Source organism: Girardinichthys multiradiatus, chromosome 11 (genome assembly GCF_021462225.1).
Source record: "Girardinichthys multiradiatus isolate DD_20200921_A chromosome 11, DD_fGirMul_XY1, whole genome shotgun sequence".
In the NCBI taxonomy this organism is placed as follows: Eukaryota; Metazoa; Chordata; class Actinopteri; order Cyprinodontiformes; family Goodeidae; genus Girardinichthys; species Girardinichthys multiradiatus.
The window spans coordinates 33,444,142-33,469,893 of NC_061804.1; the positions used below are offsets into that span (position 1 = coordinate 33,444,142).

Here is a 25,752-nt window from a genome sequence, read left to right on the forward strand (position 1 = left end):
GATTTATCATTTTAAATTAAGCAAATATTCGCTCTTGACTCTTTATGGTTACTTTAGTGATACTTTGTTATCTGCTGCAGGTTGGATTTGTGTTGGTTGATTTCCTCATCTCTTTTTGTTCTGCTGTACTTGTGGGGAGGCTTTAAAATCAAATTCCTGGACTCTACTAGCCATCCCTTCATAATTGGGCAACATAGACATGACACAGTAAAGCTTATATTCTTTCTTTGTGTTTTTATTACTGCCTGTTATTTAATTACCCTGTCTGACTTGTTTTCGTTCACAGGCGTGTCTGAAGAGATCACTTCTTGCTTGGGGGCCAGAGCAGACTGAGGACCTACTTCTGCAGCTCCAGAAAATGTTGCAGAAATGATAACGGCACAGGATTTGCATGAAGAGTTCCAGTTTCCTCAGTAAGCAGTTTTATCACAGATGTGCTTCATAATGTACCCTTGTTGGTGAATGTTTACCCCCGTGATAATAATGGGTTTTTGAGCTGTGATCTGCTGTTGTGACATCTCTATTTGTTGCACACAGAGATACAGAATCTCAGTTGTCTTCAGATGCTGACCTCGAGGATCCTGATGGAAGAAATGCCAAGACAGGAAGGGGCATGGTATGCTCATTTATTTAGCATTGAATTGAAAACAAAAAATACACATAACATTTGGTACACTATTTGACTTTAAATCAGACTAAACCTTCTTTCTGTTTGCTAAGTGCCAGAATAATCATAAAGATTATTTACATTTCAATACATTGACATTGTTGTCTTTTAGCCTCTTTGTAATAAATTTGGCAATATACTTAGGATCACTGTCTATTTAAAAGACCCATTTGTAGCCAAGCTCTAATGTTCCAGCTGCTCTCTTGAGGTGTTGCTGCAATATTTCTACAAAATCTTCTTTCCTCATGATGCCATATATTTTTTGGTGAGGTGCACCAGTCCCTTCTACACCATAACACACACACATTATGCTGCCACTTCCCTGTTTCACATTTCACTAAAAGGTGTCTTTTTATAAAATGAAATATAAATATCTGGTTTCAACTTTACCTTTCCCTGCACAAATGCTCACGCATTCTTACAGTTTATCCAACCAGCAGTGAATGGAAGTCAATAAAAAAGTGTTTACCAGAACATCACAAAGCAGAGAGATGGCGTGAAATTATGCTGACACTGATCAGAATAGCCAGTCAGTCATTTTCTACCGCTTATTCCATAGTGGGTCGCGGGGGAGCTGGTGCCTATCTCCAGCAGTCTATGGGCGAGAGGCAGGGTTCACCCTGGACAGATCGCCAGTCCATCGCAGGGCAACACACAAACAACCATGCACACACTCATTCATACACCTAAGGTCAATTTAGAGTGACCAATTAACCTAACAGGCATGTCTTTGGACTGTGGGAGGAAGCCGGAGTACCCGGTGAGAACCCACGCATGCACGGGGAGAACATGCAAACTCCATGCAGAAAGACCCCAGGCCGGGAATCGAACCCAGGACCTGCAAGGCAACAGTGCTACCAACTGCGCCACCGTGCAGCCCAAGGAGGGGATAAAATATCACCTTAACGTGGTGGAGGGGTTTGAGTGCTCAAATGATCCTAGAGGCTATGTTGTCTGGGGCCTAAATGCCCCTGGTAGGGTCTCCCATGGCAAATAGGTTCTAGGTGATGGGTCAGACAAAGAATGGTTCAAGAACCCCTCATGAAGAACACAATATCGAGGCACGTGACGTCGCCCGGTACGGCGGAGCCGGGGTCCCACCCTGGAGCCAGGCCTGGGGTCGGGACTCGTCGGAGAGCGCCTGGTGGCCGGGTTGCTCCTCGCGGGACCCGGCCGGGCCAAGCCCGAACGAGAGACGCGAGGCCATCCCCCAGTGGGCCCACCACCTGCAGGGGGAACCGTGAGGGACCGGTGCAAAGAGGATTGGGTGGCGGACGAAGGTGGAGACCTCAGTGGCCCGATCCCCGGATGCTTAGGCTGGCTCTAGGGACGTGGAATGTCACCTCGCTGGGGGGGAAGGAGCCTGAGCTTGTGCGGGAGGTCGAGAGATATCGACTAGAAATAGTCGGGCTCGCCTCCACGCACAGCGTGGGCTCTGGAACCCATCTCCTTGAGAGGGGTTGGACTCTCTTCTACTCTGGAGTGGCTCACGGGGAGAGGCGGCGGGCTGGTGTGGGTTTGCCTGTTGCCCCCCAGCTCAGCCGTCTCGTGTTGGGGTTTACCCCAGTGGATGAGAGGGTTGTATCCCTGCGCCTTCGGGTTGGGGAGAGGTCTCTGACTATCATTTCAGCCTACGGGCCGAGTGGTAGTGCAGAGTACCCGGCCTTCTTGGCATCCCTGTCGGGGGTGCTGGATAGTGCCCCTCCCGGGGACTCCATTATTCTGCTGGGGGACTTCAACGCCCACGTGGGGAACGACAGTGACACCTGGAGAGGCGTGATTGGGAGGAATGGCCTCCCCGATCTGAATCCGAGTGGTGTTTTGTTATTGGACTTCTGTGCTAGTCACGGATTGTCCATAACGAACACCATGTTCAAACATAAGGATGTCCATCAGTGCACTTGGCACCAGGACACCCTAGGCAGGAGGTCGATGATCGACTTTGTTGTCGTATCATCAGACCTTCGGCCGCATGTTTTGGACACTCGGGTGAAGAGAGGGGCTGAGCTGTCCACTGATCATCACCTGGTGGTGAGTTGGATCCGCTGGAGGAGGAGAAAGCCAGACAGACTTGGCAGGCCCAAGCGCATAGTGAGGGTCTGCTGGGAACGCCTGGCGGAGCCCTTGGCCAGGGATGTATTCAACTCCCACCTCCGGGAGAGCTTCGACCAGATCCCGGGGGATGTTGGAGACATAGAGTCCGAGTGGACCATGTTCTCCACATCTATTGTTGATGCTGCTGCCCTTAGCTGCGGCTGAAATGAGCTTCCTCCGTAGGGTGGCCGGGCACTCCCTTAGAGATAGGGTGAGGAGCTCGGCCATCCGGGAGGAGCTCGGAGTAGAGCCGCTGCTCCTCCACATCGAGAGGAGCCAGTTGAGGTGGCTCGGGCATCTATACCGGATGCCTCCTGGACGCCTTCCTCGGGAGGTGTTCCAGGCACGTCCCACCGGGAGGAGGCCCAGGGGACGGCCCAGGACACGCTGGAGGGACTGTCTCTCGGCTGGCCTGGGAACGCCTTGGGCTCCCGCTGGAGGAGGTGTCTGGAGATCTGGAGAGAGGGACGTCTGGGCGTCTCTGCTGAGTCTGCTGAGTCTGCTGCCCCCGCGACCCGGTCCTGAATAAGCGGAAGACGACGAACGAACGAACAAACTGATCAGAATAGGTTTTACTGGTTCCACCAGATACTTGCAGTGTTATTCAGTACGACACCATGCCTTATTTTTGATTTCCTGTAACCAGATGGTCCTCTCAGTTTACTGTTTCCCTGGTTATACTCAGAGTTATCATAGTTGTACCGTCATTTATCAATAAACATTGTTCTCCTTCACAGGGAGCCAAGAGGGGGAGGAAGGTGCTGGGAGACAAGGCCAAAATTGGGGGAGCAGGAAGGGTAACTGGTGCTGGCTGGGTGAATGGCCTTCATAAGGAGAACGGGATAGAGAATATAAGCCTGTTTGAAGTGGTTAAAGTGGGGAGGAGCGCCACACAGGTCAGTATGTTGCTCTCATTGTTTTCCTTAGTTTAAATACCTGTGTACAAAAAAACAGAAGACCAAAAGTTCCAACATTCAATCAACAAATGAAACAATAAATCATTATTCCAAATTGAAAATATTTACAAAAAGTTATATATTAGATTTGTAATTAATTAAATGTGTTATCAATTGAAATATTTAGTTACAGTAAGCATGTATAGTTATTTCACAATTTCAGTACTTGTTTTATAGTTCCCTACTGGGGCAGCTTATGCCCCTTTTACACTGGCTCTATTTAGCCTTGGACCACTCTGCTCGGCCTTCTTTGCCAGCTTCTCAATTACAGTTTTTTCTGTATTGGTACCTTTTTTAGTGACTTCGTGTGACGTGAACAGACTGCTGTTCACTGATTGGCCATGGGAACAGGAGAATTGAGAAGATTTTTACTGAGGTAGTGCAGGGAACAGGACCACAATGGCTGGAGTGGGTCAGACCAAAATATAATATTACTATTTACAAATCATAAACCATGCCTGAAGGCTAAAAGAAAAAAAAATGGATACATCAGCTGTATTTAATGACATCCTTAATCAGCTGATCACACATAAAATCAACTGTTCAGACGCACAAACATTTCCCCCAAAACACACAGAATAACACCAACATGAAACAGCGTGTTTCAAGGTGGTTGCAGGAGGGAGCAGGCAAAGAACAGCTGCGCTTAATCAGACTGCCTGCATCGGATCAAATGGGAGGAAGACCCTGTTGAATCCATGGAGCACAAATGTCTAAAATCCAACTTAACGCTAACTTTACTGCGGTCAGAAGTCCGCGGTTTTGCTCTTTAAAGTCCTTATCCTCGTTATTGCCATGGCTGAGACAAAAACTTCCTCATAAAACCAAAAATCGTAACTTTTCCAGGCACAATTTGCAGCATTACCAATCCAGACAGCAGCGTCTCTGCTTTCTGCTTCTACCGCCACACCCCCTCACTTCAGAACCCCTGAGTCTTATTTTAGGTTCTGGCTGGGCTGTGTTACAGATAATTATCCCAGTGGATCATTTTATCCATGAAAAAAACATATATAAGACGTTCTTGCACATACAATAATACAAATGTTATTAGTATTTTGTTTATGTTTTTATTTTCTATTTATTTATTTAAATGTAACAAACTAACACAGTAACGTTAATAGCAGCACAACGCACTACACTGACGGCTGGAGGTGGAGCTTCAAGCCAGAACTCCAGCCATCAGTGAGTCAATGAAAACAACAGGTTCTGTGCTGAGACCGAGTGGAGTGGAGCCGTGCAGCCTAAAGTTGGGTCTGGAAAAGGGGCATTAGTTAGTGGTCAAGGTCAACGCTGCTCCAGGCGAGAAGGTCTAAAACGAAATTGCGGTTTAGGTTGAATTGTTGCACTTATGGCCTGCCTTAGTAAAAGTTAATTCAAGCATAAATGATTATAAAGCTAAATCAACTTTAATGTTCATGTTATTTCTGTTTCAATTTATATTTGTGTTTATTAAATGAATAAAGCAATTATGTAAAATGCTGCTCTGATGTGTATCTAGTCTGTTGTTGATGACTGGATTGAGGCCTACAAACAAGACAGGGATATGGCACTCTTGGAGTTAATCAACTTCTTCATTCAGTGCTCTGGCTGTAAAGGTACCTGTCAGACACAATGCTGGCACAGTTTCTATTTCTGAAAACATATATGTTTTTGTTACGTTTTGCTGAAATGGTTTGGTTTTCTCTGTAGGTGCTGTGAGTGAAGAAATGTTCAGACATATGCAGAATTCTGAAATCATCAGGAAAATGACAGAGGAGTTTGATGAGGTGAAGTACACTCTCTCTAGTATGGTTTAGCTAAAACTACCTATATCAACCTCTCAAATATCAGCACTGTTTTTATGTGACGCTCCTTCACTCAACCTGATTGACTCGCTGATCATCTAACAGGACAGCGGTGACTATCCTTTAACACTCTCAGGACCACAGTGGAAAAGATTCAGGATACATTTCTGCGACTTTATTGCAGTCCTCGTTCGTCAGTGCCAATACAGCATCATATACGACGAGTATATGATGGACACAGTCATCTCTCTGCTCACTGGCCTGTCGGACTCACAGGTCAGGGCTTTTAGACATACAAGCACACTAGCAGGTCAGTTTAAGTGTAGTGCTGTTAATTACTGCTCTGTGCATATCTGCTTCCTTATGTCGTTCACATGTTCATGGTGTTTAAACTTTGCTGTCTTCCCCAGCCATGAAGCTGATGACTGCCTTGGTAAATGTTGCTCTGAACCTGAGCATCAATATGGACAACACTCAGAGACAGTATGAAGCAGAAAGGAACAAAGTTATTGCCAAAAGGGCCAATGATAGGTTGGAGTTGTTGTTACAAAAGCGGAAAGAGGTACGAAAAAAATCAAACAAAGCAATTTAAAACAAACACAGCTTTTGTCTTTCCTAAATAAGGAAGTTAAAGCTTCTTTACAGGTTATAGTGTAGAACCATAGTGTAAAATAAGGTTTAGATAGTGCCTTGGAAAAGTATTCATCCTCTCTGCATTTTTTCACATTTAATCATTTTAATACCACCTTTTCCTTTGCAATATTTTTCTACCAGTTTTGCACAGATTTACTCTGTTTTGGTCTGAACTTTGATTAGGCCTCTCTGGGGTGTGAAATTGCTTTGATTTAAACCTTGTTAATGCAGCCCTTTAGGGTCTTTGTTCTGTTGGAACGGGAACATCTGCCCCGGTCTTAAGTCCTTTACAGCCTCTAACTGATTTTCTTCAAGGATTGTCTTTTAGCCCTTTTGCTCCATCCATCTTCCCATTAACTCTGAACAGCTGACATGTCTATGATGAGGACAAGTATCCCCACAGCATGATGCTGCCACCGCCATGTTTCATCATGGTGGTGACATTTTCAGCATCATGTTCAGTGTTCGCTTTTGCCTCATAAAATTTGGCATTTTGGCCAAAGAGCTGAATATTGGTCTCATCTGAGCAAAGCACCTTCTTCCACATGCGTGCTGTGTCGCCAACATGACTTATGGCAAACTGTTCATGGGAATTTTGAAGGCTTTTCTTTCATCAGTGGCTTTCTTCTTGCTATTCTTTCATAAAGGCCAGATTTGTGGAGTACACAACTACTAGTTGTCCTGTCAACAGATTCACCCACCTGAGCTGTGTATATCTGCAGCTCCTCTTGGCTGCTGCTTTTCTGATTCATGCTCTCTGGCTGTCCTGTTAGTTTCAGGTGGCGGTCATGTACATCTGCAGTTGTGTCATACTCTTTCCACATTAAGATGATAAATTGAACATGAGATGCTCAAAGTTTGGGTAATTCCTTTATTAACTAATCCTGGTATAAACTTCTCCAGAGGTTCGTCCCTGACCTGTCTGCTGTATTACTTGGTTTTCATGATTTTGTTTGTTTGCTCATGTTCTCTATCGAACCTCTGAGGCCTTCGCAGAACACCTGTAGTTTTGCAGAGATTAAGTTGCACTCAGGTGGATTGTCTAATTCGGTTGTTTTTAAATATACGTTTTTTGTCCTGGATTTTATTTTGGGGAATCGGAGTAAAAATAGAACAATTTAAATGTGCGCCACACTTTTCAGAATTTTAGCAGTAAAATATTTTGAAAAGCTTGCATCATTCTCCTACACAATCATGTGTTACTTTTTTTTGGTAAAATCCCTGTAAATTACCCTGAAATTTGTGGTTGTAATGAGACAAAACGTGGAAAAGTCCAATACTTTTTGCAGGACTCTTTATATACCCAATGAATCTTCAGTGCAGGAGTATTTAGTTCTATGGTCTTCTAACATGCCTGTGCTGCTGATGTTAAAGTAAACAAATGTAAAATATCTTATCAGTCTCATGCAGCTCTCTAGTGTTCTGTTTCTGCTAAAGTGCTTTTAGTGTTTTTAGTCTGTTTTAGTGTAAAGTATTAAGAAAAAGTGTTGAAATGATTTTGTATCATTCTATTTTCTTAAGGAGCTTCTAAAGACTCTTTAATATTAAAATCATTAGTGGCAGGACTCAGTTCTATGAGCTTGGCGACAGCTTATCAGTTGTCGGTCCTTGGCCTCAGTGTGAGTGGCTGTAAAATGATTTTTTTCTAACATTTCTCTGTCACAGAAGACTTGCCATGGACCATATAGTTTTAGAATAGCATTGCTTAATCAAGTTAAAGCTTCTTGTATCAGGATTTCACAGTTGTGTTACTAAGCTCAGACTCTAGTTGGTTCTACAGTAAGGATTAACTATGGGAAATGTGAAATGTAGATCTGGGTTTTGACCTCTATCTTTGTCTTTTTCAGAAATGGAAAAAGGGGGTTGAGAATCAAACACAGAATTCATGTGTTTTAATTATGGTCAGATTGGAGAACACGATTTATGATGAGCGCTCCTCTTGTCAAAGTTTGTGTTTTGCCACAAAAGAAACCTGATTAAAGTGTTTGAAAAGTAGATCAGGCTGGCGAGATCATGCAATTTCTAAATGTCAGACAATCTTAGAATAATGAAAAGTAGCCCATAGGTAATGCTCAATTACGAAGTCTCATAGGACTCCACCTTTTGCCTGCAGCTGTTTAAACCGAACAAGCACAACTCTTCAATTTATTTTGAGTAGTCCTTAGTGAAACTGTAAATGCCAATGATTATATTGTAATTATTAAATTAATATTAATTATTAAATATGGTTCTGCAATTTGTTTAAAAAAGAAGCTACACCGTTTGGCATTTCTAATGTTTTCAAGTTGATTTGACTAAAACAGATGGTATATTTATTAAAATTATCCTTCAAGATGTCTTCCTAAACTGAGACGGAATGAGGAAATTCTTCTGACTTTGTTTGGTGTAAATAGTATATGTCATAAAAATTTCATGTTTATTTTTCAGCTGCAGGAAAATCAAGATGACATTGAAAACATGATGAATGCAATTTTCAAAGGAGTCTTTGTTCACAGATATCGGTAAGTAAATGGGTAGGATTTCATGATGGACCTGGTTTGAGTCTTAGGTTCAGACCTTGCATTGCTTATTTATGGCATTCTAGCACCCTCTAGTGGTAAATAGCTGTCATCACAAAATATTGTCTGTAAAGTTTTTAATACTTCACTCACATCTTTTTTGTTTTTGTCCATTTATCTTTAGGGAATAATGATGTTTTATTTCTGTATAAATATTCAAGGATAATTTAAGGCTTGAATCTTTGTGCTTTTGTCTTTTCCAGTGATGCGATTGCCGAGATTCGAGCGATATGCATTGAGGAGATAGGAGTATGGATGAAGCTGTACAGCGATGCGTTTCTCAACGACAGTTACTTGAAGTATGTCGGCTGGACAATGCATGATAAGGTGAGTTTTTTCCAGGAAAGGTTTTTTTTTCAGAAAATCTAGTAATCGTGGCAATACTAGAGAAGAAACGTGTTATCTCAAAGCTAAAGGGGGATAATATAGCAATGAGCCATGGTCTGGTTGTTACTAGTTTACAACTGCATCCGAGCTTTTGTTGCGTTTATTCTCTGTTCCATGTTATGGACGTGATTAGTAATATTGTGTGAAGAAGTTTAACCTACAAAGGGTTTAACCTACAAAGAAAATTAAATGTCATAATTTAAACACATTTGGAAATAAATATGTCGATGTCTCAGCAATTTATTAAATGCATTTCCTTACTGACAGGGCAAATTGGTTTCATAAAACATTTTAATGCTAAAAGATTTATGCAGGACTGTTAATTAGTTGTTTTTCATCAGGATAGTTGGTCATATGCATGTTTTGAATTCTCTTTTTGACATAAACCAAAAATTTTAAGTATTATGGTTGTAATTTCAGCAAGGTGAAGTACGACTGAAGTGCCTGACTGCCCTACAAGGCTTGTACTATAACAGAGAGCTCGGCGCCCGCCTGGAGCTCTTCACCAGTCGCTTTAAGGTGAGCCAGCAGCAGGGTCAGCTTATTGCTGAGCATCTGGAATACACATACTTTTTATTAATTATTGAATCACATGTGAATACCCAATGACAGGAAAAAGTGGTCAGTTACTGAACACTGTTGGATTCTTTCTGACAGGACCGCATTGTGTCAATGACTCTGGACAAAGAATACGATGTTGCGGTGCAAGCTGTTAAACTTCTGACACTTATCTTACAGTAAGAACTTACCTTTGCTTTTCAACAAAACAGTACACATTTAATTCTGTATGACTAAATGATTTCTGAACATACAGATGAAAGCCATTGTGCTAAATAAATATTTCTACAGATTTAGACTTCAATGTTTTGGCACAAACTAAGGAAATTAACATTAGTGCTGCTGCAGGGCTTAAATGTGTTTTGATGAAAGTGGTGTTAAATCTATATTCTTTTCTGGTCCTATTAGCAAAGATTTAAAAAATGACACAAATTGACAAAGCTGGTTTTATTCCCATTGTGTCAACAGGAGTAGTGATGAGGTTCTGACAGCAGAGGACTGTGAGAGCGTGTATCACCTGGTTTACTCAGCACACCGGCCAATCGCTGTTTCTGCAGGGGAATTTCTGTTTAAAAAGTAAGTAAATGCTGCCTGACAGCAAAGTGCCAGTGATAGGACTGGAAGAATTATTGCATGGTATCATGTTACCCATCAATGGCCTTTTTTCATTCACTAAAATCTGGTTGACTCTAGTGAAGATGAGAAGGGCTCACAAAAATGTTGCATCATTTTATTATACGCGCTGGAGCCTTCATGCTGAAATGCCTGCATCTTTCTTCTCAGCCGGATAGTTTAGATAGACTCCTCTGCAATATATTGAAAACAATCATACTCCGTTAATGACAGTTGTTGGGATTATGAATCTGAGAATATTCTTTAATATTTAATCAAATAATATTTCGGTCTGTTAAGGGTTGTTCTGTGAATACCAGCCCAGTAAGGCGATGGTATTAGGACAAAATAGAAAGGTGTGAGACGAGCTCTGACATTATTGAACAGCATAAACTCTGCACATATATGGAATGAATTCACACAATTTCTTAAAATACAAGAATTTATTAACAAAAATAAGTAAACTCAAAGTGAAACATATTTCAATCAATAAACTCTTTACTATGCTAAAACAATCCAACTAAACTACCAAGCAGAATGAAAGAATAATGAAGACTAATGGGCTATGTACAATATAAACAAGTTGATTAAAGATGATTGAAAACCATGACCAAAAGAGTGATGTAATATTACCATGCAATGTTTATGTGTGAGAACCAAGGATTATCTTTAAGAATCTGGAAATGAAGTTAAGTTAGTTTTGGAACCAACTTAGGCAATAATCAGCAAATGTTTAGACAACCACTCACAATGCAAGATCAGATAAAATATTATCTTAATAAAATAATGATCTGCTGAATAAAACCAACCTTCTGGAAGACCATTTCTCAACGGTGTCTAATTAGCTGCCTCTATTTATTAAAATATTTGAAGAAATATTAAGGGAGTATTTTGGAAAAGAGCCAAATCTTTCTGGAGAAATGGGGCTTAATGGTGTTTACTTAGTTATCAAATCTAGTAAATGATGTTAGGGACTATCATTTACTGGATTGAAAACTAAACCTTTCTGGGTAAATATTATTTAGCATCAAGCACATGTCCTTAGGTGTTAGCAGTTAAGCTAACAAAGAAGCTGCTAGCTTAGCACCAGATTCAAACACGCACCTTTAAAAATACCGTTAATAAAAGGCTTAGCATGCAGAAGCGCGGACAGCGAGTTATGATCAATCTTCTGTGTTTAAAACCACCCTTCAAGTAAAGTTTGTCTTAACTTTAAAAACACACAAACAGAACACAACCTGAACACGTGTGCTGCAGATAGCCTGCTAGCACCAAGATAGCTGAGTTCAACACAAACAAACCAAACTTCATAAAATGAAAAACGTTTAGATCATTTCAACCTAAATCACTTCTATGTTTTTCTGCCCAAACACTTGACCTCATGAACTGTGGTGAGGAACGTTGTCCAAGCGACGATGACGTTTGAAGAGAGCTCTGTGAACAAAGGGTTAGCTTCTAGCTAATGTTGAAGTTCCCTTCAACGGGGTCTTCTGCGCGTTCGTTTATTCACCGTAACCTAGAGGAATTCACAACACATTAGAATAAATCACACGGAGACAGCTGTATGTCGTTCAATTACCTGGGCCCAGGGGAAGAGAGCTCATGTGGGCAGGACACACCGAAACTTCTTCTGCTCTCCCTCACTGGGCTCATTTCTTTTATTAAAACACACACGAAAAATGGGCATCGCCCTTGTTTACAATATTTTCTTACACACAGTCACGTACACACTTTTCCGGCTGACCATATTTAGACAGGTATTGTCCACCTGCTGCATCCCCTATCTACTGATATAAGCAGGGAGTAACACTTATCACCAATTTTCACACACATGCAGTTCTCAGTAATTTTCCACTTTCCTCTCCTGTGAGAAATACTTCTGCAGGCCACACAATGTCTTATACTAACACATGTTACACATTTTATTTCCCACACTGGTTATAAACATAAAAATAATGTACACACATAATATATCTCCACACTAACCTCCGTGGCTGTGGATGAAAGACCGCCAACCACACTCCACGTTAACACGTTGATGCGGTCTCTGCTGTCTTCCTTCCAGACTGGAAGACCGCATCTCTGTAGGGAACTTCTCTGGGACAGTTTGCTTCTGCAGGCCTCAGAGAGAGAAAGTCAAGCCAGGCGTGTACCTTAAGTGTTTTTATGAATGAATACCAGGTACACAAACAGTTATTCACTCATACTTAACTTGTGCATATGATCGCGTGATCTTATGACACTCTGTAGCAACAGCTGTGTTTTTATTTGGGCAGTGGCGTCACAGGAAGTCCGCAGTTATCCCGTTTCCTGGCTGTGCCGGAAGAAGGTTAATGCACTTTATTTTGAAAAGTTCAGAAGAGTTCGTACCGGAGTTTAATGTTGAAATCCATGGCTGGGTCCCAACACCCTGTTATTTTTAAAACAATGATTGTACATTATGCAAAAAGTTAACCAATGAACAAGTTATTTAAGTTAAAACAAAAACTGATATGATAGATGTTTGTGAAGGGACAAACGTCGCAATCCAATAAATAAACTCTTTAAACAAATATTTATGCATGTGATTATTTAAATAAATGTTACATGCATTAAATTAATACGTTTATTATTATTATTGAATGATGGCTTGTAGAATACAGGACAATTAGATAAAAATAATGTTCACACAGTCTGAACGGTTCACAACCCCAAAGTGACACGCATGCACAGAAGAATGTAGACGTCACACAGCAGCACACTGTTTATGGAAGTTGTTTTTAAGTTGATGAGCAATGGGAGCCAACAATATTATGACCAAATCATAACAAGAAAAAAGAGAGCACAAGAGAGCCAGGACGATGATGTATCAGTCGGACACAATGCAACATGACCGTTCTGACTGCTGTCCCTTTGAAAAATATCAGATACGTATCGGATTTAGTACCAAATATCAAAGTGGCACAATACGGACTGTTTTTGGAGGTGAAAATCAGCTGTTCAGACTGCCATGAAAAGCCAGATATTGGTCGCATATGGCCAAAAAAAATGGATTTTATGCCACATTTGCCTGCTGTGTGAACGTAGCCAGAGATTCTTTACTAGACTGGAGTCTGGACACTGACTGGGCCACTCCAAAACATTCATATTACTCCCAGTCAGAAGAAACATGTTGGTCAAAATAAAATATTGCTTTAAACTTAAATCTGGCAAAGGTATGAATAATTTTGGGCCACACTGTATATAATATTTAAGATTAACATTTTATGCCTGTCCCACCTCCGAACATAGCATTACATGTCTTACTAAAGATGTTGCACCACACTGCTGTTACTTCTTGCTTATAGCAGCTTTTTTCTAATGCTGATTAAAGGCTCTTCAGCCATCGAGGTCCAGAGGAGGAGGGTTTACCAAGGAGGGGCAGGCAGAGCCTCAATGGCAGCCTTATCAAGATTACTGTCTTCTTCTTCTTGGAGAGTGAGGTAACCAAACCTTTGAGGCTTTGCTTTAAAATGACACCCACCTTAAGTAGAGATGCACCAATCTGAGTTTTGTGGCTGACTTCCAAGGTCTGTTTTTTGTAAAGCTGATTCTGTATGGTATCAGAAGACTTGAACTTTTTGTTTCTCGGCTTCCTGCTCTGAGTGGTCGTTCATTAATTATATTAGATTAGGATCAGAGGCAAAGCGACGCCACGGTTTTGAGAGCACCCGCTGCAAAAAAGGTTTTACTATTATTTTAATGCTGAGACAACATAATTACAGAGCTCATATTTTAAACAGGCTTTGGCATCTTATATTAGCTATCAGCAGTTAGCATTAGCAAAACAGCAGTCAATGTGTCATTATTCTCTAGAGCATGTAAATCCTTACCTTTAAAGCTACACTTTCCAAAATGCTGCGAACATTTCTAGACCCAACATTTTCCATGACAAAGGTGAAAGCTCAAAATGATGAAACAGCGCAATTTTGCCGGTGCACATTCAGTCTTCTTGTTATGTTTTACGTCTCGCTCCCTTGTAGTCTGAATGAACTGCAGACATGTCTTTACAATATCCTTTTCTATTGTTTCTTACACTTTGTGCGACCTCTGACTTAATTTTAACCCCTCACCTATACTAAGAATAGCTAACTTTGAGTCTTCGCTCTGTGGGAACGTGAACACCTACAACTGTTGTTGTCAGTGTGACCATGTTGCACTTGTGTATGGTGCATTCACTGATCAAAAAAAGATGGGATTTTTGAGTCTACGACCGACTGATCGCTGGTCAGGGTCGATCATTTTGACCGTCAGCCAATTCCATTGACTGGTATTTCTCAGTGCATCTCTAATCTTAAGTAAATAAGATTTAACTGTAAATATATTGTTATTTTATTCATTTATTCACTTTGTTGTATACATTTTTGCTAAGAAACCTTGTAGTGTTGCAGGTATCCAGTTTAACAGGAAATCTGATTTTTCATTAGCTCCATGAACATGGAGCGTACTTGGTTGATAGTTTGTGGGAGTGCGCCTCGGAGCTCCTGAAGGACTGGGAAACCATGATTAGCCTGTTGTTGGATGAACCCATGCCAGGAGAGGAGGGTGAGTAGACAAATATTGAAGCCAACAAATATCTAAGAGGAAATAATGAGTCATTGCATGATATCTGGTGTTCTATTCTACTCTTTTTTTTCTTTCTTTAGCCCTTACTGATCGTCAGGAAACGGCTCTGGTCGAGATCATGCTCTGTGCCGTTCGGCAGGCTTATGAATGTCACCCTCCAGTAGGCAGAGGCACGGGGAAAAGGGTGAGAAACTTATTGCTGTAAAGAAATGACAAACTATGATTCTTGAATAATGTCATGTTGGTATTTTTATGACATTTTGTGTATGGATTAGGTCTTGACTGCAAAAGAAAAGAAAACTCAGCTGGATGATCGGACACGAATCACAGAAATGTTTGCTGTTGCATTACCTCTGTTATTAGCAAAGGTGACAGCATGGGTTCTGCAATATAGCCTATTCAGAGATGATTTATTTCTAAAGCTCAATATTAACCAGGCTCCATGTTTTCTTGTTGTAGTATTGTGTTGACATCGATAAGGTGACCAATTTACTTCAAATACCAAAATACTTTGATCTTGACATCTACACCACTGGCCGTTTAGAAAGGGTTTGTGATTTTACACTTGCTCAAAGATTTTTTTAATACAACTGTGGCTTGAAGTATACATTTTATTCAGTGCCAGTAAAAAATAATCGTCCTCAATTCAGCATTTGGATGCTTTGCTGCGACAAATCTGGGAGGTTGTGGACAAGCACACAGACACTGAAGTGTTGGAGGCCTGCTCCACCACCTACCACTGTCTCTGCAACGAGGAGTTCACCATCTACAACCGCGTGGACATTACCCGCTCACAACTGCTGGATGAGTTGGTAGACAAATTCAACAGACTTCTGGAGGACTTCCTGCAAGAGGTAGTTTGAGTAGGATGTTTCTTTGCTTTTATTCTTTTAGAAGATGTTCATTGGTGCAAATCTGAACGGTAAGTCAGGTGTTTCAGAGATTTGATCTTTAATTCGTCAGGGGGAAGAACCAGATGACGATGACGCCTACCAGGTTCTATCAACACTTAAGAAGATCACTGCTTTTCACAAGTAATAATTCACTTGTTGGCTTTTAAGTTATAAGTTGCGGTTTCAAATGTACAGAATGCCATTTACATGAATGCATAGGATGTAACCTACTGTGTAGACATTCTCATTGCGTTTATTCTCTTTTTACCTAACCAGTGCGCATGATCTCTCCAAGTGGGATCTGTTCACCAGCAACTACAGGCTGCTCAACATAGGTCTGCAGAATGGGGACATGCCTGAACAGGTATTACAGCACTATGGGGTCATCCTTAACATGTCTCAAACTTATCTAAAGTCCTGAATTAACATTGCATTTGATCAGTGTTTTACTTATGTACTGTGGCAGGATAATTGTTGACATTTATAACCATCTGTTTACTTAAATCTATATTATAACTGAAGGAGAAAAAGGTAGCTCACCATTTCTTGTCAAATTTTGTCCCTGCAGATTGTGATTCATGCCATGCAGTGCACACATTACATCATCCTGTGGCATCTCGCAAAGGTTTCAGATGGCACTTCAGTAAAGGTATTGATTATTAAACCTGTTGGGTTATTTAGCCAAATGACTGATTTAGGAAATACATAAAAAATATTGAAACAGGATATAACTGGAAAATAAACACACTATCCATACAGATGGTAAATAAAAACATTACACTTACGCTAACTGATAAGCACTCTTATTAGCAGCCTTAAAATGAGTTATTTTTATTATAAATTGGCACAGAAAATTTTAGAAAAAGGAACTTTTAATCATGGGAAGTTTATTCTGTGGGGGGAAAAAACTCACATTACAAAATATGTTGTTTTCTTTAAAGTACGGGTGGCACAGTTATTGCATCAGTGCCAAGTTGATTATAATACAGCTTTTCTACAATAACATTTCACAAAGAGTGGAGCATATAGACAGAGAGATCTTTGACCAGTCCTCTTCGCACAATCTCCTAGATCATCCAGTCTGAGGGCATTTATTATGCTCTCTTCTCTTCAGCTTATCCAATGGGTTTTTACAGGATTTAGGTCTTAGGAGTGAAATAGCCATGGAAGAAGGTTGATTTTGTCTGGTAAAACATTTCTGTGTTGATTTGGGCATATTTTCCGAATCATTATCCTGTTGGAAGACCCATTAGTGAACCATTTTCAATTTCAATTTACCAGATTTGTATTAAAAATGTTGTAGGTTTTATGATGTCACTCATTCTAACAAGGTTCCCATGTTCTTCAGAAGATAAAAGCCCACAGCATCACAGATCCACCACTTTGAGTGATTTTTGCTAAAAACATTAGTCTTGTTATCACTTGACCAAAGTACACAGTTCCAGTTAACATGCCAGTAGAGGCTAGGCAACTTTTCATGATTACATTTGTGATGCCCAGTGCCCAAATAAATACAGAAAGTAAAAGAAAAAATGCATTTTGGTTTTTTTAAAGATTTGTTAGGGGCATCAACAACAGTGCCATAGGTGAGTTTGTTAAAAACAACTCTTTCTTATCATGGGATTCTGTGTTTCCTGACTGAAAGTGAACGTTAAGTTTTCAAAAACTTTCAAAGTTATGCTTCTTCAATTGGGTTTTTTTCCAAGGCCTTTTTACGTATTTGCCAGGGTTGCTAATAATAACTTAAAAAACATTAGTTTCTGGCACTGTTGCTGCTGAGAGATAACTGTCAGCAGTAGTTCATAACAATACATTTACTGCAGTAGTTGTTGCACTTTGTTCCTTTTTATAAATTAAGCACTACCAAGGACTTTTATATGTCCAAAAATCTTTTACTTTGAGTAAAAGTCAAATTTCCACCACCTAAGAGCTAAGTTAAATCAAATGTCTGATTGTTTAACTACTAAAGAAGAACTTTGAGAAGATCTGTTTGCTCCAAAATGTTTCTTACCCGTAAGATTTGAATTCAAAAGTATTATAGTAAAACTATTCCTTTGAGGGGCTGCCTAACTGAACCTCTGCTTCTTTTAGGGTGATTTGGTGACTCTGAGAAAACAGATGAGAGCATTCTGCTTAGTATGTCAGCGTTACCTAAACAGCATCAACACAGCAGTTAAAGAGCAGGTGGGATGAAGGTTAATCTATTCTGTCTTCCTTTACTGCGACTCTAAAGACGACTGGTTTCCATTTATAAATGACTGCTGTGTTTATTCTAGGCTTTCACAATACTGTGTGACTTGTTGCTGATCTTCAGTCACCAAATCATGTCGTCAGGCCTGGAACGTCTGGAGGATCTGGTCTATGCTCCAGATTCCTCTCTGCAAGTAGAACTGCTAAACTTCATCCTGGATCAAGTTTTTATTGATCAGGATGACGATGTCAACAGCTCAGGTTTGAGCCTATTCCACTAGTGTGTTGCCTTGTTTGACACCTTTTGCTTCAACCATTTTGACCTTTTTATGTGTATATTTTTGTTTTATCAGATGGACAACAAGATGATGAGCCCAGTAAAATTGAGGCTATGCACAAGCGGAGAAACCTTCTTGCAGCCTATTGCAAATTAATCATTTACAATGTTGTTGAAATGAATACTGGAGCAGATATCTTTAAACATTACATGAGAGTAGGTATAAATATAAAAGCACTGCAAAGGATTTATAATTTGTGCTGGCTTTTTACATTTTTTTTATGATCTTTTTGTTTGTCCTCAGTATTACAATGATTATGGTGATATCATCAAGGAAACGATGAGCAAAACTAGACAAATCGACAAAATACAGTGTGCAAAGACGCTCATATTGAGCCTGCAAAAGGTAAAGTTACCGACAGAGATACTTTCCAAAGCATACTTTTTGCTACATTTTAGAGTTTAGGTTAGATTAAAGCTTGTAATGCATCAAATATTTCTCTAAATATGTTGCATATCTATTTAGAAAAAGCATAAAGGTGGTTTATGCACTTTAATCTCCGAGTTGTAAATTTGTGGAGTTGAAAGATTACACAAAATCATGCCTACATATCGTCTTGTGGGCCAACAGGATATGTAGTGATTCATTATGAGGATTATTGAGATTCAATATCACTTAAAAATAGTTTGAAAGTGGTTTAATATTAAATAGCCCTTACTGACCAGAGCAACATTATGAAAATATAAACAAAATTAGAATTTGATGGCGAGAACACTCAATGAATTCAGCCGAGATCTAATAAGGGGCAACCCTATTTGTACAATACACCTTAATGCAAACTGACAAGATGTCTGTGTATAAAGGCCTATGCTTTTGCATACAGTCAAACCTTTAAAACCCATATGGACCTGGCTACTATGGCTACATGTATTCACAGGGGGTGAGGAGCACCAGGTGAATCAATGTCATTCTGCACAGTCTGTCACTGACTGCATCCCGACCTGTAGCCTGAACCTTTCCTAAACTGAAAAAAACTTTATATCATTATGGCCAAGTGTTTCAGACATGTCAGAAAGACATTATTCAGTCAGTTCCCAGAATCAGTTTTTCAGCAGAAATAGACTCTTAAACACAGAAATCAGTAAACAAAGGAACATTTCTTTCATAAAATGTTAATCATGCTTCTTTCACTGGTTTTCCATTTTTTAAACATTACTACACTGATCAGTGAACACAACAAAAGGATTTATTTAGTACTCCTGTCTAGTAAAAAGAAAGTTCAAGCAATTAAAGGAATTACAGAAGTAAGAGTTGGCTGAATTTTAGACCATTCACCACATTTTAGGAACTGGTGCTTGTATCAGAAGCTCAGCTTACCTGGAAGCTTAACCAACACCAAAACATAAAACTTCCAGATCTTCTAATATTGGAAAACACCAAAAAAACAAGAGTAGAGTCTAGTTAAGCTGTACCATACACCTATATACACAATATATTACATGTTGTTCTATTTTAACATCTCAAAGCTATTTGTTTTGTAACCGAGGTTCTGTTGTTCTTTTTTTTTTTTTTTTTTTATTAGTTATTCAATGAGATGATGTCTGAACTTGGCTTTAACTTTGACCGCTCATCATCAGCTTTCTGTGGAGTAAAAGAACTGGCTCGACGCTTCTCACTAACCTTTGGTTTGGATCAGATAAAAACTAGAGAGGCGATTGCCATGTTACATAAGTGAGTACCTGTCGTGAGGAAAAATTGGAATTCACACAGAATGTGCTTTAATGAGTGAAAAATGATATTTGTTTTAGAGATGGAATTGAGTTTGCATTTAAAGAACCCAGTCCTCAAGGAGAAGGGTGTCCACCACTTAATCTGCCATTTTTGGATATCCTAAGCGAGTTCTCAAGCAAGCTCATTCGACAAGACAAGAGGACCGTGTAAGTTTTCAGCCTGATGTTTTTTTTTTTCTTTTTTCTGATGAACTCTGAAAAAGACTCTAATGTTGATTGTTATTCTGAACTCTGCAGTCACATGTACCTGGAGCGATTTATGACATTTCAAATGGCCCTTCAGAGAGACGACTGCTGGCTCCCCCTCATCTCATACAGAAATTCTCTGCAGGCTGGAGTGGATGATGATGCCATGTCTGTCATCAGTGGGATCAGCAGTCGAGGGTCCACCGTCAGGAGTAAGAAATCCAAACCGGCCACTGTGAGCAAAAGAAAACTGCCGGAAGGTCAGTTTTTAAAAATCATTTCTGCACAGTAGCATAGGCTCGTATTCGTCAAAAAGACCACGGGCTTTTTTCTAGGTGCTGACGTTTTTTTTCTGAAATATACAGTGCTTTTTGAAAGTATTAACTCCCCATACAACTTTTTGACATTTGAAACATTACAACCACAAACCTCAATGCATTGAATCAGGATTTTATGTGATAGATCAACAGAGTAGAAGGATCTTTCAATGTAGCCTCAGCTGCTTTTTTTTTTGCAGTATGTCTCCAGAAACTGTACTTTTTGCCTGTTCTTCTTTGCAAAATAATGCAGACAAATGCAGTCACATTAGATTTGGACAACAAATTTCAAGTTTTGAATTCTCATTTGAATTTTAGGTCTGACTTTAACTAGGCCATTCTAACAAGTAAATATGCTTTGATCCAAACCACTCTACTTTAGTTCTGGCTGTGTTGCCCCTTTTCCACTAGTCCCTACTGAAAGCAGCTCGCTACAGTTTGACTTGCTTTTTCGACATTTCCATTAGTAATGGTTACATGGAACTGCTACTGTTTTAGTACCTGCTTGCTTGTGGTTCCAACTGTTCCGAGTCACACTGAAAACGCGATGTCAGAAGACTGTCGGTCAATGATTGGTTAGGGGGTGGTGTCACTAGTCACAACATATTTCAGTAATTAATATCTGTTAAACCGTTCTACGCTGGGCTTATTGTGTGTATGAGCACCATTATCGCAAGCTAGCATTAGGTAGCGTTAGCTTACCCTCACTTGTCCTCTAGTTTGTATCCTTCCCTTTAAAACGGAGCAGCTTCCCTCTCTCTCTCCAGTACTTATCCACAGTGCTTCGGGTCTCGCTGCCAGAGCCTTTTCTGGCTCTTCTTTTACTCTGAGTCTGACAACAGCCGTAAATGGAGAGACAGTCTAGGCTGTTGTTGTATTTTTTGTGTCTCTATCACATCACTAATGTTCATTATCGATCACGGTTGTAATGGAAAATGAATCAAACCGAGTTAAACTGACACGACAAATATATTAGGTACTAATGGAAAATAAGCATATGTTTAGGGTTGTTGTACTGCTAGAAAGGATTCCTCTGTTCCAGTGTCAAATTTTTGCAGCCTATACCAGATTTTCTTCGGAGATTACCCTGTATTTAACTCCATCTATCTTCCCATGAACTCTGACCAACTTCCCTGTCCCTGCTGGAGTAAAGCCTCCCCATAGCATAACGCTACCACCACTGTGTTTTACAGTGGGGATGGTGTGTTCAGAGTGATGTGCACTCTTCATTTTTCACCACACAAAGTGTGTTAAATGTAGGTGAAAAGTTTAACTGCATTCCACATTTTATATAAAACACATTAAGTAATATCTCATCATCTTCTTGCAGAGGAGAATAGCAGCAGCAGCATTGATGGCGTCTGGATGAATCGTGAGCAGAGTGTGCCGACACCAGTTATGATGCATTCACCCCACCTCACTTCTACTGTGTTGAGGGATCCAAAGAGGATGAGGCCAGAGGACAGCTACACAGCCGCATTCTCTATGCCAACAGAGGAGCACCTTCATCAAGCACTTCCTCCACAACAGCTGCCTCATCACCAACACCAGGCTGCCATAGATTATAAGTACAAAACGTTCCTTAAGTAACTATTGATAAAGACCTGCACTTATTTCTGTTTATAGTAGCTTGTACTGCATTTATTGTTTGAAATATGTTAATGATGAAATAACATGTACCAAACATTGTCTCTTAGCACCCAGGTTACCTGGATGTTGACACAGAGGCAACATGCTGAAGCCCGTCAGCACCAGGAACGGATTAGCATGCAGTATGCTAAGATGAGGAACCACATGCAGCAAGCAGTGTATGAAAGCTCGTGCCTTTAGAAAGTTTTTTTTCTCATTTTACTGTAAACACACTATAAACGACACGCAAAATATCACTGCTGATAGATTTCTTCTGTGCTTTCCACAGTCGTCGAGGGTCTGGATTAATGGAGGATGATGAGGAACCAATAGTGGAGGACGTGATGATGTCATCAGAGGATCGCTTGGAAGACATCAATGAGGGCATGGATTTTAATACAATGGAGATTGATTTGGTAATTTATAAAATATTGATTTAACTTTTGTTGACTTGGAAATAAAACACTACCAGCTAATTGTATGCACAATTTAGATAAAGTTCTAATATCTAAAACTATATTTTAAAAAGAAAAAAATATATAATTCATTGTTTAGTCATGGTGGTAGTCCAAATATTAACTAAAGTCCTTTTCATTGTTGCAATATATTGAGAGTAATTTACCTGATTTTGGACACCATAATCTTTAGTTTAAAAAGCTGTTTTATTCCTCATTTCTTATGTTGTAATTTATTTCCTAACTGAGCTGTTACCTTTCAGCCTGCATCTAAGAATCGAAGAGAAAGAAATGAACTAAAGCCAGATTACTTTGATCCGTCCTCCATTATGGATGATTCGGTAAGGATAATTCCTAGTACATTTATTATGAATGCTTTATTAGATACGTTTTTATCGACTCGCTGCTTTCTTGTAAAGGAAAAGAACTGTCACCATGTTTCTTATCTTGCCAAGTATCTTGGTGTATCTAAAAACATATTTTGCATGGGACCAAATAAGAAGAAGTGCAGTCCTTTTTCTGAAACATCAGGTTCTGTCAAACCTATCAAGTATGTATGTTGTCTATGTTGTCCCCCTTATTTACTCCTCCTTCAAACATGGATAAAGGGTTATAGCAGAATTAAGTGTGCGGGCTTAATTTTTGACTATAATGTTGCATTTGCTGTAATGTTGATGCTGGAGCAATACATAGTGTTTCTTTTTTTTAAAGAAAGTAGCTCTTTGCTAAAACAGCAAAATGAAACTGTTATTTCTCTATCCCAAGTTTTAGGTATTTAACTTTACTTCTGTGTGTTTTTAGGTTCTTAATGTTTCTATGTTCTAACACGAATTGGATAAAGGACAATGCATCATTAAAATCCTCTTCTTGGAAGAAGAAATGACCGTTCTCTGTGAAATCTTTGAAAGGAAAAGGTTGAAATGAATTACAGTGGTCTTTGGTGACTCCAGTATTTGCCTCTTTACCACTTCAAGACTTGGAGGGAGAGCCTCATGTTGAATTAGAACTTTATCCGGCTGTTTTCATGTATATGATTGGTCAGACTGCAAAGACGAACAGGATTCTGTTTCAGTATCCAATCTCTAGAAGAAGATTTTAGAGGGGCGTACTTGTAGTCTGGGTGTGCAGGCTTAATTTTCGACTTTTAATGTAAATCTTTTCCCCTGGTTTTTGCATTTGGTATATAGATAATTGTCTGATATAAATACATAGTGGCCAACATTCAGGAGAGGTGAACACAATTTCATTAACATCATTAGACAGACTTATGGATGAAAACTACTGTTCTCATGATTTTGGTGCTCAGTAGTTGTCTAAGACTTTAAAAGAATGGATTTTTTTCAAGGATATGGTGGCTCAACTTTATTATAGTTGTTACTTATAGAAATAATTCTAGGTTAATGTAATCTAAAGACAAACATGCCAAACATATGAACATAGACTAGTTTCAGAACGGCAGCACTTCTTACATGGCCACTAAATCAAATAACAAAGCAGTTAATTCTATGGTGTTCACTTCTTGTACTGGTGAACTGTAGATTTTGGCATGTATTGAGATCTTTACGCAGTAAATTATAATGTGAACTAGCTTGTCATACTGTTGATAGGCCTTGCCACAAGTGGTATACAGCGTTCTCAGATTTCTTTGATGGTATTTTTAAGAAAAATGTGTTCTGCTTTTATACCCTATAGATAACTTTGATTTATAGATATTTTGTATTGACAATCAAATGTAATTTAATAGTTTCTAATCATGCCATTTCACCTAGAAACGTAAATAATCATTTTCAATTGAAATGGAATGGTGTTTCTATAGATATGCCCAGCTGTTTCTGTTTTTGTTTCTTCTCACTATAATAGCTGCGTGCAATAGGTATGTATTGATTTAATCTAGTTCCATAGCAAATGGGTGGTTGATTCTAAAAATGTTTTTTGTAGAATCGGAAACTTTTGCAAGTCCCATCAATAACATCTTGACCCAACCGTAAACATTTAATCTTTCCTATAGCCTGTTTTTACATTGTATTGTAACTGATATCTAATATCCCACAAACATGCCATATATTTGCATTTTTGTTTAAAAAAGAATAGGAAAAATTCTTCAGAAAGTTGTGCGTTGTTTGTTATTTTTTTAATTCCAGTATACAGTTGTGCAGAGGATTTTTATACATTTTGGTTTTCCACTGTTGATATTAAGAAATTATGCTCAATTACTAAGACTCAGAATACTTTAGTAAGCTATGATAGTATTTGACTTGTAAATTATACAATTACAAAGGTGTAATATATTGTGAGTATGTGCGTTTATATGTGCACTTTCTTCATGGGTGAAATTTTAAGTAGCATTTAAAGAAAAACAATGCTACTCTGACATTAACCCACTAATTTTAGGTATTCATCCACAGTTTTTTGCTTGAATCTGAGTGGGTCGTTGTGCTAATTCTCTCCTTCTCTGTTCTGGCCAGGCTGGCAGATTCTACCTTTATAGAAGACAATATATATACATGCATATTGTAGCTAGAAACAAATCCCTTATTTGCTTAGAATGTCTCTATAAACTGGAGACAGATAACCTGATTGTATACAATACCATGTTAAAAATAAGTATTAACGTTGGGGAAATGAGAATGGTACATCCTCTGTTTGAAGCATTTCATTTTGGATCGTTTAGATTTTGCATTGAACTGCTGAACATCTGCATACATCTGTATGTTTATACATATTTAAATATTTGCATATATTAAATTTGTGTTTTTATTCTATTTACAAAGTGCCCACTGCATCCTTTTAATACTTGTATTTATGTCTGGAGATGTAACATAAGCAAAATAAACCCTTTAAAACTGTGTGATGATTGTAATGCAATTTTAAAAGTTGTATTATTTTGTAATTAGTTGTCAAATGGTAAATATTAATAAAATCTTTCCACGAACAGTAAATATTCTCAGGGATGACCTAAGGTTGTATAAGGCCCTAAATTGAATTTTATTTGGGGGACCCACTTCTATGCTAAACCCATTGCAATTATAATGCATGTGATTTGTCTCAGATGTGGGATATAAGAATGAAGTGAAAACTATGTTGACCATCCTCTATTTACAAGTTGGAAAACCAGTGGTCTTTGCTCATTACTGTGGTTTTAACTACCATTAGCAGCACAAACTGATAAGACATTTTTCTC

At 39.2% G+C, this 25,752-nt stretch overlaps 1 protein-coding gene across 1 annotated transcript; it reads left to right on the forward strand.

Annotated features, from left to right (window-relative positions):
- Positions 1 to 215: 215 nt before the first annotated feature.
- Positions 216 to 25,510, forward strand: stag2a (stromal antigen 2a). Its single transcript, XM_047379720.1, has 33 exons — positions 216 to 413; positions 538 to 616; positions 3,499 to 3,657; positions 5,216 to 5,312; positions 5,407 to 5,483; positions 5,607 to 5,811; positions 5,912 to 6,063; positions 8,562 to 8,635; positions 8,896 to 9,019; positions 9,500 to 9,598; positions 9,737 to 9,816; positions 10,106 to 10,213; positions 13,602 to 13,710; positions 14,695 to 14,812; positions 14,914 to 15,017; positions 15,109 to 15,201; positions 15,293 to 15,382; positions 15,484 to 15,687; positions 15,797 to 15,867; positions 16,003 to 16,090; positions 16,295 to 16,375; positions 17,818 to 17,910; positions 18,003 to 18,177; positions 18,270 to 18,409; positions 18,498 to 18,599; positions 19,777 to 19,925; positions 20,003 to 20,131; positions 20,222 to 20,430; positions 21,818 to 22,055; positions 22,185 to 22,295; positions 22,406 to 22,532; positions 22,835 to 22,912; positions 23,373 to 25,510. Exons 1-33 carry the CDS (start codon positions 370 to 372, stop codon positions 23,394 to 23,396), a joined length of 3,831 nt encoding a protein of 1,276 aa, XP_047235676.1. The 5' UTR covers positions 216 to 369; the 3' UTR covers positions 23,397 to 25,510.
- The last annotated feature ends 242 nt before the right edge of the window (positions 25,511 to 25,752 follow it).